The sequence below is a fragment of the Calypte anna genome, chromosome 1 (genome assembly GCF_003957555.1).
Source record: "Calypte anna isolate BGI_N300 chromosome 1, bCalAnn1_v1.p, whole genome shotgun sequence".
In the NCBI taxonomy this organism is placed as follows: domain Eukaryota; kingdom Metazoa; phylum Chordata; class Aves; order Apodiformes; family Trochilidae; genus Calypte; species Calypte anna.
The window spans coordinates 58,007,603-58,020,154 of NC_044244.1; the positions used below are offsets into that span (position 1 = coordinate 58,007,603).

General features: G+C 38.4%; 1 protein-coding gene across 1 annotated transcript in view; it reads right to left on the reverse strand.

Moving 5' to 3' along the window:
• Positions 1 to 3,037: 3,037 nt before the first annotated feature.
• Positions 3,038 to 12,552, reverse strand: part of TRIM24 (tripartite motif containing 24) — a 59,742-nt gene continuing 50,227 nt past the window's right edge. Inside the window, exons 14-19 of the mRNA XM_030468948.1 lie at positions 11,954 to 12,122; positions 11,064 to 11,377; positions 8,028 to 8,148; positions 6,543 to 6,617; positions 5,129 to 5,278; positions 3,038 to 4,078 (exon numbers count right to left, since the gene is read on the reverse strand). Coding sequence (XP_030324808.1) covers positions 3,869 to 4,078; positions 5,129 to 5,278; positions 6,543 to 6,617; positions 8,028 to 8,148; positions 11,064 to 11,377; positions 11,954 to 12,122 — 1,039 coding nt within the window. The 3' untranslated portion in view covers positions 3,038 to 3,868. The remainder of the gene's footprint in view (positions 4,079 to 5,128; positions 5,279 to 6,542; positions 6,618 to 8,027; positions 8,149 to 11,063; positions 11,378 to 11,953; positions 12,123 to 12,552) is intronic.

Here is a 12,552-nt window from a genome sequence, read left to right on the forward strand (position 1 = left end):
CTGGAAGCACTGTTAAACTTGGTGCCAGGGTATTTAGGACTTTCAGGTATTGTTAGGCTTTCAAGATTCCAACTATTGCAATGGCAGTGCCTCTTAATTTCTTAGGTCTGTGCTACTGCAGTGTCCACTGTTCACATCTGTTTTGCTAGAATGATCTCCTTCGTTGGCCTGTTCTGTTCCTTCACCTTGCTGCTTTGTTGGTTTGTTTTTTTGTTTTTTTGTTTTTTTTTTTCTGGTACTCTGGGGTAGTAAAACTCCTGCTACAAGAAACTCTTCATGTAATCCAAACAAATTAAAGAGAAAAAAAAGATTGGCCAAGACAACCAAATCATCATGAAATTTCAAAACCTATGTCAAAGGCCTGCTGAAAAAAAAAGTGTTCTTCTTAAATGCCCACTACATTTAAATGCACAGTACTCCCCTATGACAAAGGCAAGTGGGTAGCATCTGTAGACTCCTGAAATTAATACTTGTCTCAAAACAGCTGCTCTAACAAACTGGACGTTGTCTTTGGGCAGCGTCCTCATTTGATAAGACACCTGGATGCTGTCCTTGCAAGGGGAGTCTCTCATTCAGTATCCACCCTGTTCAGCAGGGCACTGCCCTTAGTCAATAAGGAAGAGTGGGTAGCATAGGAAGCTCTGGCAGAATCATCTTGCAAAAGCTCACTCTTCTGTTTCAGGACTAAATGCATGCAGGAAAATAAAGAGCCATTGCTCAGTCAATCCAGTTGGGAGAGGCCAAGGAACCATCTGGACCCCCATGCCCCACCAACTCAAATCCAGAACATTCTTGAACCCTACACTGAGTCTGTGCAATGTAGGCCAAGCCTCAGCAGGAGAGGCAGGACCAGGTAGCATAAAAGAGGCAGACTGGAAACATGGGGAGTGCACACTCACCAGCCAAGGTCACATCATGCTGAGATCATCACTGGATCCTAAGTAGTGATATCTCTTCTATCCCCTCTATCCCTTCTCTTCATTTCTAATTTTACTGTCAGCATAATATGGGCAATATCACTGCTGAGTTCCATGGGTTGTAACTTGTTTTGGTGGGATGTAACACAAATGACATTAGAAAAAGGCCCCTTTATGCACCAGGTGAGATTCACGTCCCACCAGGTGGGCAACCCAGGGAGACTCACACTGGGCTCCTTCACAGAGGGGTTAGATCCAGTCCTCCTCTCAAACCTCTCACTCCCAGGAAGGGTAACACACACAGGCAGAGTTAACTCTCCCTGACTGCCCCAGGGGCAGGGTTAACCCTCTCTTAGTTCATCTCTTTTTAACAACCAATTCATTGAGGCTGACCTCAGTGTGGTACTTTCAGAGTAAGACCATTACCCAGGAGGCTTATGCAAAACACAGCTTTACTCAGAGCTGAGTAACATTATAAAGCTTGTCAAAAACCCCACACAGCAGTATCACTCTCAAAGCAACAGCTTACAACTAACAGAACTTAGCAAAACTGCACTCGCAAAACAACAGGCTGCAACTAGCTGAACTTGGCAAAACTAGAAATGATGTTACACTAACATTTGCTCTGAGAATAAGGTTAGAAAGAAAGAGAGTAAGAGATAATAAAGAGATGAAGAAAGAGGGAGTAGAAAAGATATCACCACCCATGGATCCAGCTAATGATCCTGGCATGATGTTGTGGTCCTTGCATGGTGGGACCATGCACCCTGAGTTTCAAGTCTGACACTTTTACCTCCTGAGTGAGGCTTGGCCTACTTTGCATTAATTCAGTGTAGGGCTCAAGAAATGAGTTGGTGGGGCATGGGGGTGTGCTTTGCCTCTGCAGGGTCCCACTTGCTGGCCACTGCTCCTTATCAAACAAGGACAGCATCCTCCTTATCAGGGTGCTGACTGAATGAGGGGCTCCCCTGGCAAGGACAGTGTCCTGCTTATCAGGGTGGGCACCAAAAGAGGGGCTCTCCTTGCAAGAGCAGCATCCAGATGGCTTATTGAATGAGGCCCCTACCTGAAAACAAAATCCAGAAGTGTCACTGCAGATGTTTTGAGACAATTTCTAATTCCAGGATTCTACACAGATGTACATAGGAGGAAGTTGTGCCAGGGGAAGTTTAGAATCATAGAATCATAGAATAGGCTGGGTTGGAAGGGACCTCCAAGATCATCGAGTCCAACCCTTGATCAACTACCGCCACAGTCACTAGACTATGGCACTGAGTGCCATATCGAGTCGCTTTTTAAATGTCTCCAGGGACGAAGAGTCCACCACCTCCCCAGGCAGCCCGTTCCAATGTCTGATCACCCTTTCCATGAAAAAATTCTTTCTAATATCCAATCTGAACTTCCCCCGGCACAATTTAAGACCATGCCCTCTTGTCTTACTGAGGGTTGCCTGGGAAAAGATATTAGGTTAGATATTAGAAAGAATTTCTTTACGGAGAGAGTGATCAGGCATTGGAATGGGCTGCCCAGGGAAGTAGTGGATTCTCCGTCCCTGGAGATATTTAAAAAGAGACTGGATGTGGCACTCAGTGCCATGGGCTGGTAACCGCAGCGGTGGTTCAAGGGTTGGACTTGATGATCTCTGAGGTCCCTTCCAGCCCAGCCAATTCTATGATTCTATGATTCTAAGATGCAAGCAGCCTCAAGTGATCTATTCACAGCACCACATCAGTGCTATGTAGCAACTCAAAAGCAGGGTTCTATTCACTCTTATGTCTTGACAATTCCTTCTACAAAATTCTGGAACAATCAGAGCTCAATTAATCCAAAAGACTGCCTGCACCCCTGAAAACTCTGTTTTCATTTAAGATGACATAAATGAAGAATATAAACCAATATCTGGGGCAGCCACACACCAATACTTCTCTAGCTCTGCAATCTCCGAGGGCAGAAACAACCATCTATATTGTTGTCAGTGCTTCTAGAAAGCAGATCTTTCTGCAGATTTTAACAGGGACAGATGAAGAGTAGTATCTTTCTTCTTTGACTTTTCAAACGTGTGTATTTCCAAGTGAATAACAGTGCTGGTTGCATTCTGACAACAACATATTTAGAAATTTGGAAAAATAACAGATCTTGTTGACAGAAATTATGGTTTTTTTCCTCCTCTGAACATACACAAAGACTGACTTGAGAGTTGCAGGCAAACATTTTTCCCCTCAAGACTTTTCCATTGGCTCCATTAAACAGAGGTAACCTAACATGAGACAAAGCAGTGCAAGAACACCATAGTTTCTTGCTGGTGCTGAGAAAAGTGGCACAAAAAAGTATTCTGTCCTTTACTTTCTTCATTAAAAACTCAAACAAACTGCTTTTTCTTTTTTTTCCTCGCTTTTTAAAAGTTATTTTTAATACAATCTCCCTTACATTTTAAAGTTACCAATAACTTCTTTGGGGGCAACTACACTTCCATTGTACCAGTCAGTATTGCAGAACAATAATATTACACCATCTGTTTTCATGGCTTGTGTTAAATACAGTACAAAGAAATCAAATTATGGCCAGCCACATGCCTTTGGTAAAATTAAAAGTCTGGTGAGATCACATTTTCTTCAAACTCAGGAAGCCACATGTTGAACCCATGTAATGTTTTAAAGTCCAGTTCTATACAAACTCCTTTTCCTCCTCAAAGTGAAGTTAAACAGCTGTCACCACCAGCAAATGGCAATTTCTGTGCTGCTCCAGAAGTCAAATGAAAGTTTGGAACTTCAGAGAAAACCTCCATATGCCTTCTTCTTGATTAGACTTGTGTTTCAGACAAGGGGTAGAAAGTCTAGTAAACATCCTCAAACCTACAAGTCAAAAGCTTTTTCACAAAAAGTACTTTTTCACAAACAACAGTGATAAACATTTTGAGTTTTTTTAAAAAATGTCCTGTAGTAACACGTGGCTCATTTAAGCAGCTGACGGTCTTCTCCTTTGAGGCGTTTTTTCCGGGGCTGTACAAAGTCCTCATCCGAGTCATCAGTAAGTTCTGGATCATCTTTTTCACTCTGGCAACTGGGTTGGACAGGGAACTTTCTCTCAGGGTACAAGTTCCTGAGAAGGTCTTCAAAGTATGCTTCAAGTTTCATGCCGGCATCAGCCACTTCTGAGTCAGGCTGTTGGGTGAATTAACAGCATTAATGCACCACAAAATAGCTTTGCCCTTACAGCACATTAGATGCTCATACAAACTACAAAAAAACAACCCCAAATCATTTGAATAGCACCTGTGGAACACATGGTCCCAAAGAGCAAAAGCCTGCAGAACAGCGGGCAAGGGCAGATCTGTTGGCCAACACCCCTCGTGGCTTTTTTTTCTCTGATGGGATTATCAAAGAAAGGCACTGGCAAAAGCCATACTGAATAAAGAGATTCTAAAAACTCTAATTCTGACTTTACAAAAACAATATGTTGGGTTATGTGTGAAATCTATGGGTACACCTTCAGGGTATTAAATTGTTTTTGAATGACTACTTGAAATACTAGAATTTCTCTATCTAGTGGATTTTTTTTAATTATAGTGAAAATACTACCACAATGGATGACTGTAACTTGGAAGACCAGGCTGTCCTCAAGTCATGCACAGCCACTGTGACTCATCAGTTTCCTGAAGTGGAGGTCACTGTGGCAGAAAGTATTCCCAGGTATCAAGGGCGACCATGGAGGCCACTTATAGAAGCCTATATTCCCAGTGTAACTCTCACTAATTCTGTGAATCACTCAGTACATGCATCCTTTTTTCACCACGTGTTCCTGTATATGCAGTGAGGGATAATAATAATCACTCAGCATGCAACTAGAAATCATCAAGGTGAGTACAGACTTCCCAGAATGAAAATCCCTCTGAATTAAAGATCTGAGGCTGGGAAGATTAAGCCTATTTTTAAATCAAATGCTCACCATTAACCTCTGATAAACAACTCTCTTGCCATTCAGCTACATCTTTGTTACAATTCTACTTTCCTCTACAAAAGGATCTCCACTGCATTTTCATCTAACACCACAATAATTTCAGATGTGACTTATGTTTTTTTCACTGCAGTCTCATCATCAAAATAAGTTTAATGCAATAAATTCCTCTCTTTTAAGATCCACCCCCAACTTCTGTTTTCCTGAAAGCAACTAAGCCTATAAAACCAGATAAAGTATCTATATAGCTTTCTAACCTCATTAAATTCAGCACAGTTTTGGAAAATCAGTCTGAAATCAGCCACAAAATCTTCTGGCTTTGTGTAGGATACAGTGGCCACTTCAAGTCGTTTCTTGATGGTTGACAAGTCCATTGGCTTTTTGATTATTTTGTAGTAATCAGGAACCTAAATGGAGAATGAAGTTTATTACCGAATGCAGTAATGTTCATTATTTAGTGTTTTATAAACCCTTGAGAGAGCAGGCAAGATTTAGCCTTATTTCAAAATACAATTCTAAGATATAACAGTTGTATTTTTATCATACAGGCAGGAAGTTTCTGGAATAACAGTAGCATATGCTAATTTTGCTGGCTGAAATACACTCCTGCCAATGCTTTTTTAAAAAAAAAAATAATTAAACTTCCACCTACACTGACTACGTATGAGAGTAAATGATTTGGACATTATTTTTGGATGTAGTTAAATAAGCCATGTATTATGTTTCATTCTCAATACCACCATATGGTGACTTTGGCAACACATTAAAACAGAGATGGTACATTGGTTACTTAAAATGAATTGTGGTCATGAAGTATGTCCTTGGAAATGGTAGGAAATTTCAGAGATGCTGATGATTTTGGCATCTTAAACTGCAGTTGTAAGATGAAGATTTATTATTTCTTTATAAAGAATTAGAAAATAGAAAATAAAATACAAAATATGATGACCACATTTTTTCCTATCTAGATTCATGCTTTAAGTGAGGTGCTATAATACCTGAACTTGGTGATACATTACCATCATATGATTAATAGATTAATCTCTTGTGCCTTTTCTTATTATTGAAGTCGGTGGAATGTTCTTCAAAAGAATAATTTTTATGCAAATGTAATAAAAAGGGTACACAGTAGCATATTACTTATTGATTAATTCTTTTCCCATTTACTGTCTTGAAGAACTTACATCTGATTGCACTGGTAACTCTTCTGTGTATCCTTGGACTTCTAATGTACCCAAGTATTTACCATTTTAAACTAACATAGGTCAAACTAATAGGAAGTTTTATTTCATATTAGTACTATGGAGTAGTCTAGATCCCAACATGAGGCAACTCTTTAAAAAGCCGAAATATATCCCAACTCACTTTTCTAGTGATATCATTCAGCATTGTGAAATCAGCAGACAGTGCTAAAACCTATTTTCTGTGTCTTTTTTTAAAGTATTAAGTAAAAGCAATTGGGGAATTTTATTAGTAAATCCCCTTACAAACCAATGTTTTAACTTTTAACTCCCCATCAGACAGTTTTAATGAAATTAAACTCATACTCTAATATACTCAGTGTCTGGGAAACCTGGCTTCTGATAATGGACAATGGTGGGACATAAAAATGACATTAGAAACATGTTAGTTATCCTCCTGACATAAAATGGAAAGAAGTGAAATACATACTGTGGGTGGAACTGGATCTTGAAAAGCAAGACTCATTTCATGACAGTAGAGGTATAGCAGCAGTCTTTCACACTTCTGTGTCAAGAAGAATAAATAAGTAAGTAACCAGGGAATCCCACATGATTTGCTCCAATATAATAAGCTATAGAAAATACCAAACAGATGCTCAGTACTCTCACAGCCCCTCAGCAGAAAAGTGAGAATCAAAACTGTATCAGGAAGTTTAAATGTCATAACTAGTGCCCTGCAGTATACATTCCTTCTCTGCAACAGAGATACCACTGTCAATGCTCTAGTGCATGCTATGAAACCTTATGCAGTTACTAAAACTATTATTCATCATTTTGCTGAGCCCAGCAGACATTCCAGAGAATAATAAAAAAGTATGCGTGGTTCCTAGTGATTTACAAATATTCAGTGATATCAATAATATTTGTCCTGATCTGGCTGTAAGTGCTCTCTAACTGCAAAGCCTATATTGCTCTTCGTTAGGTATGGGAAGGAATATCTTTCGTGGCTCCAAATATATTAAACTTGATCTTGAGCCTTGAAAGAGATTCTAAAAATCATTTTGTGTGCTTTTATGCTTGCTGGTTCTTTATCATAATATTTACAGGACCTATAACTTACATTTTGTAACATTCATTTGCAGCAAAATACAGACAGGGTTTACATTTTACCTTTCAGATAGCAGCACATGTAAATAATGGTTCTACAGGCAGACTAAGGCTCCAAATAAAACACTAACTTCAGTGTATTTACTTAAGCTGCCAGGTGAAGCCAAGTATATCCCCAATGAAAATTTCCAATACAGTTCAAACTTTGCTTTAAAAAATGGTTTTAAATAAGAATAAAATAACTATAAAAGGAAAAGGCAACCCTATACCCACCCCCCCCAAGAATCCAAATGATTCTGTCAAGCAGTTCAATCTTTGCTCAAAGGCACAGTTTTTTTCTTTTCATTCTGAAGTTTAAGGGATACAACCAAAAGTCAGAGACACTTTGCTTGCTTTGTAGCTCTTCTACCAGAACATTCAAAGCTGCAAAAGGATGGACAGTTACTGCCAGAGACTTGTGTTAATCTCTGCAGGATCAGTACTGCTTCTCTGTATATCTTCATGGAGAAAGAACCACCTTAATTTTTAAAAAGGAAGTTGATAATGTGCTTTAAAGACTGAAACCATTAGTTGATAACACCACTCTAGGTCACATTTGGAAAGCACAAAGAAAAAAAAATTCTCACTGCAAAGTCACTGTGTGTGAGAGCTGTTAGAAACAGCACTTTGTAATTCCCTGTTCAGAGCACCAGATCACAACCACTTCTCAAGACATTCAGCATGTGTTGCTCAGCATGCTTACGAGAAGGCTGCTATGATCTGAGAGCTTCTTTTACAAGTTAAATCTCCTCCTTAACCATCACTTTTTAACAGGTGCATACATCTCAGAATACAAGAAGCAGCCAGGCAGTCCTCATTTTATCCTTACCCTACGGTCTATTGGTGCCAAACCCACAGCACCTTCTGATTTTCTTTTTCCAGGTTTATCACAGTCATATTCAACTTCTGGCTTGGACAAATCCCGGCAGAACGTACAAATCCACTCCCCGCTAAAGAAGAGAAACAGACACATTGACCTCAGTGATGCAGCACACAACAAAAGGCTTTCCACATATTTCTGGAAAAGTTCCTCCCTCATTTGCAGGGTGTTTTTGTCTGTATTGTGTGTTGTTCTGTTGCTGGTGGATTTTTAAACACTACAAAAGGCAGAGTCTGCTGGTGAAAATGTTTTATTCTGACTTTCCTTTTTTAATGGCACTGGTGTCATTAATGGTGTCATAACAGAAAAACAGTTTGGCACAAAACAGCTTGGCACATAAAAATTTTCACTTGACCTCATAGGATTCAAGTTCTGTTTCCTAACTATGGGGTCACTGAGGTGACCACAGAGGTTGAACAGAAGGAAAAGTGTTACATGTTATATGGCAAAAACTAGATATTCTCTCTACAAGCTTAATCTACAGTGTATTACTACTGTCTATACATTGGCCTAAAAAAGCTTTTTTTGGAAAACTGGAAATTCTTCACTCCCTAAAACTTTCAGATGTTCCCAGTTTTATCAGTCAGTCTAGGGAAACCTTACACATTTTAACAACAGCATAAGACTATAATAAAATTTCTTCTGCAGGCTATCTTTACTGATTCTCTAATACAGTTTTGAAAAACCAATGAAGAACCTCTGTGTTTAACACTTTCTTATAGATGTTTTAGGAATCTTATCAACTTGCATGCTTACAGATAACCACAAGAGGGCTCAATTGTACTTCTTATATAGTAGGCAGAAACCAGCACTAAAGGAGATGTGCTCAGAGGGATGTCCTAATAGCTGTAGCTGGGGAATAGTTTCAGCATCACCTCTTAATGAATAGTAATTTAATGGTAAGGCAGAAGACTTTACAAGTTAAAAAAATAAAATCTTACTGTTTTTTATTCAGAGTAGTCTAAAGTTTCCCACCATGTGCTAATTTTAGCATACAGTAGTAAATAATGGGAATTTTATGTCAAAGAGATTTGTGCTTTCTACTGTCTTAACTTGATGGAGTTATTTATACAACAGTGCCACGCCTGTGCCTAGACCAGAATCAAAGAGATGATGTGGTAACACATACAAAAATTCATACAGGCAGTGACCTGAAGATCTTATGATACAATAAAACAAAACCACTTGAAAGGTAGAGGAATGATAAATTTAAATATCCAAGATTCAGGAATAGCATGGTGGGTTGGAGTGAAGTAAAACAGATTGCAGTCTGTGAATCCATAGGGCAACAGCAATAGAATAAAGATTAATGGTTTTAAATTAAAGGAGGGTACATTTAGACTATATATTAGGAGGAAATTTTTAAAAATAAGAGTAGTAGAACACTGGGACAGGTTGTCCAGAGAGGTGGATTGTGCCCCACCCCTGAAAACACTCAAGGTCAGGTTGGATAGGGCTCTGAGAAACCTGATCTAGTTGCAGATGTCCCTGATCATTTTAAGGAGTTTGGACAAGATGACTTTAAAGGTCCCTTCTAACGCAAACTATTCTGTGACTTTATGAAATTCTTCTATCCACCTGAAGCAAGAACAGAAAGCAATGATGAAAGTACACTAACACTGCTGATATAATATAGGCATTATTTCCTGTCTTTGAAGGAATTACGGCTAAGAGACCAAAATTTGTTAAAAAGAATTTGTTTGTTAAACAAACAAACAAACAAGACCAACCAATACCAAAACCAACCAACCAAACAAAAAATAAACAACCACAAAGATGAAAATAAAAATCTGATATACCTAAAGCCAGGAGGAAACTTACACTAACAGTAGTTCTCATGTCCACCAACATCAGTGCACTTGTTTTAATATGCACCTTTACAGATCTGAACATTGCTCTGAGAAGCTACTTTTCACTCTCTTGCCTTGTAAATACAGTTATGTGCCTGCTTAAGAACTGGGTTTTTTGTTGTCAAAAAGGCACAGCTCTTTACCAGTTTGAGTGCTTGCCATAACTTTAATGGGTTTTGCTTATAAAACAAAACTGTAAAAGAGCATTATTGTGTTTGAGAAAAAAAACAAACTGTATTACTGTTTCAAAAGGTAAGAGAAACATTTTTATGTGCCATTTCAAATGACATTTTAAAGAAGAGATATGCTTACAGAAGTATTCTTCTTGAGATCAGGAGAGACAATCAAGGTACTTAACTAAGTTGTATCCATATGTTTTATACCAGCATACTATGCTGATATATAATTAAAAAAACAGTATTTCTAGAAGCATTAAACAACAAGCATGTTATGACATTTTTTTATCTTTTAATACTAGAAAGCTTACTTATTGTATGACATTTGCTTACTGCAAAGTTGGAGAACTGCAAAATGGCATTTATCTTAATCAAGATGCTAAATCCAGAAGCAAATGCCAGTAATGCTTATAACAACAACCTATTTAACATTGCATTTTGAAATTCAAGAAACTGAGTAGCTGTTTTTAACAAGTAGTCAAGAGAGCTTACTTCCTGTTTCAAGATAGAACAAGATGTTGCCAGATGTCAGTCACAAGATCCCATGCTTGGAGTGTAGCTGTGTTTAGCAGCATAGTAAATAATTTATTTAATACTCTTATTAGCTTAGATTTTTGTTTGGTTTTTTTACTAGAGAAATGTAAATCCTTTCTGTCACCCTTAAAACATTTTATGACAATTAGTAATTATGTGGCCTAGTTTTAATAATAGATGCCCCAGATGTAAGTGGTCTTGCTTGATTGTCAAATAAGTGAAGTTTTATTAGATATTTTGAAGCCACAATGAACTTAAGTTTCAATGGAAATTCTAGTTTTCACCAATTAATAAAACTTCTGGATTCAAGACTTTAAAGAAGACACTGCTTCCTTTGAGGCTGAAACTTCTTGCACTGGGTTTCACAATACAAAGCTTACATCTTCTAATGAAATTTTAGATGGAATTGAAATGGTCATAATTACCTTGGAAAGTGCATCAGTGAAGGGACATGACAAGAAAGATGAAATACTTTGGGACACTTCTCACAGCACAGGAGCTCCCCTCCATTTTGACATACTGCACACCAATCTTCATTGGGATCATCCTCTTTTCTGCCCTCCCCAGCATGGGAGGGACCTACCCAAGCTGTCTTCCCACTGGATGTGTTCTCCTGCAGTACCCCTGGTTGATCATCCGTGCTGTCTGGTGCATCTGTTCTTACCACAGCTTCATCAGAAGTGGAATTATGATTGCTATCTAACAGCAATGAAGTAAGTATGCTTCTTGAAAAGGTAGCCTGAGAGAAAAAAACAATGGAAATCATTTAATTGGCTTCCAGTGGAAACCAGATTATAGTATTTCTGTGAGCTTACACGACTCTAAAAACAAGTAAACTGAACAGGATAACAAATATATATGCAAGCAGCCATACAACTTGCAACATGCACACAAACATTATTATCATACCACAGCGTCAGGCAACTAAACACAAGAAATCAGCTATGAAAGGCTATTTACTGCTCCACTAATAAAAAGCTAATCCTTGATGCCCCAAAAGTCTAGCAACCTTATTAAGTATAATACAACACTGTGATTGGAATTCTTAGCACCACATGAAAATTTGATGGTTGCAAGCTATTTCCTGCCTTCCCAGGTTTTCAGTGGATAAAAGCAGCCTGATAGCACCAGTCAATTAATTGAACTGGCAGTACACCTGGTTTTATTTTGAATTCTGCTTCTTTCTTTTATTTAGCTTTTCAGCTTTCCCCTGAAAAAATTCCCCAGTGGAATACTAGTAAATTATTTGATTTCCCATCAATGCTAAGTGCCCTCCACCAATGAGAAAGGAGATCTTTGTAACTGTTCATATTACATTCCGAGGCCGGGATTCTTCATCTGTTTCTTGCTTCACTACAACAACTGGGAAATCAAAATTCTCGTTTGGTGCACTTGACTCCTGTTTAATTCGGATTGGCTCCAACATGACAACTGGGACCTTGTGTGTAGAATCAGCTCCTGGTGGCCTGCTAGAGGAGCCAGAACTGTAAATGACAGAAAGAGAAAAAAACAAAATGACAGGAAAAAAAAGGAAGGGTCAGATCTTGATGCTTTTTGTACACTGATGTTTTGCAAGACCTTAGGACACTAATCCATTTTTCTTCTTTGAATCCTGAGCTCTTCAGTATTACCTCTAGAGAATATCCCAGTAATTTCCTTCCACATACATTGAAAAGGCATTACAAAAAGGGGAAATTTTTAATAGCACAGTTCCAGAACTAGAGAATCACTCATGGTTTTTATTTCCCATTAGTGCAAGATTTGCAAACAATCTGTTTCTTTTAGGTCATGCACAAAAAGGCATTCCCACTGAACATCATCCCATTTTGAAGGAGATGCAGCTGTATTTCCAGGAAGGCCAGTATTTCTCCAGAGCTGAACTGATCTTTCAACTAGATGTATATTTTTCATGTG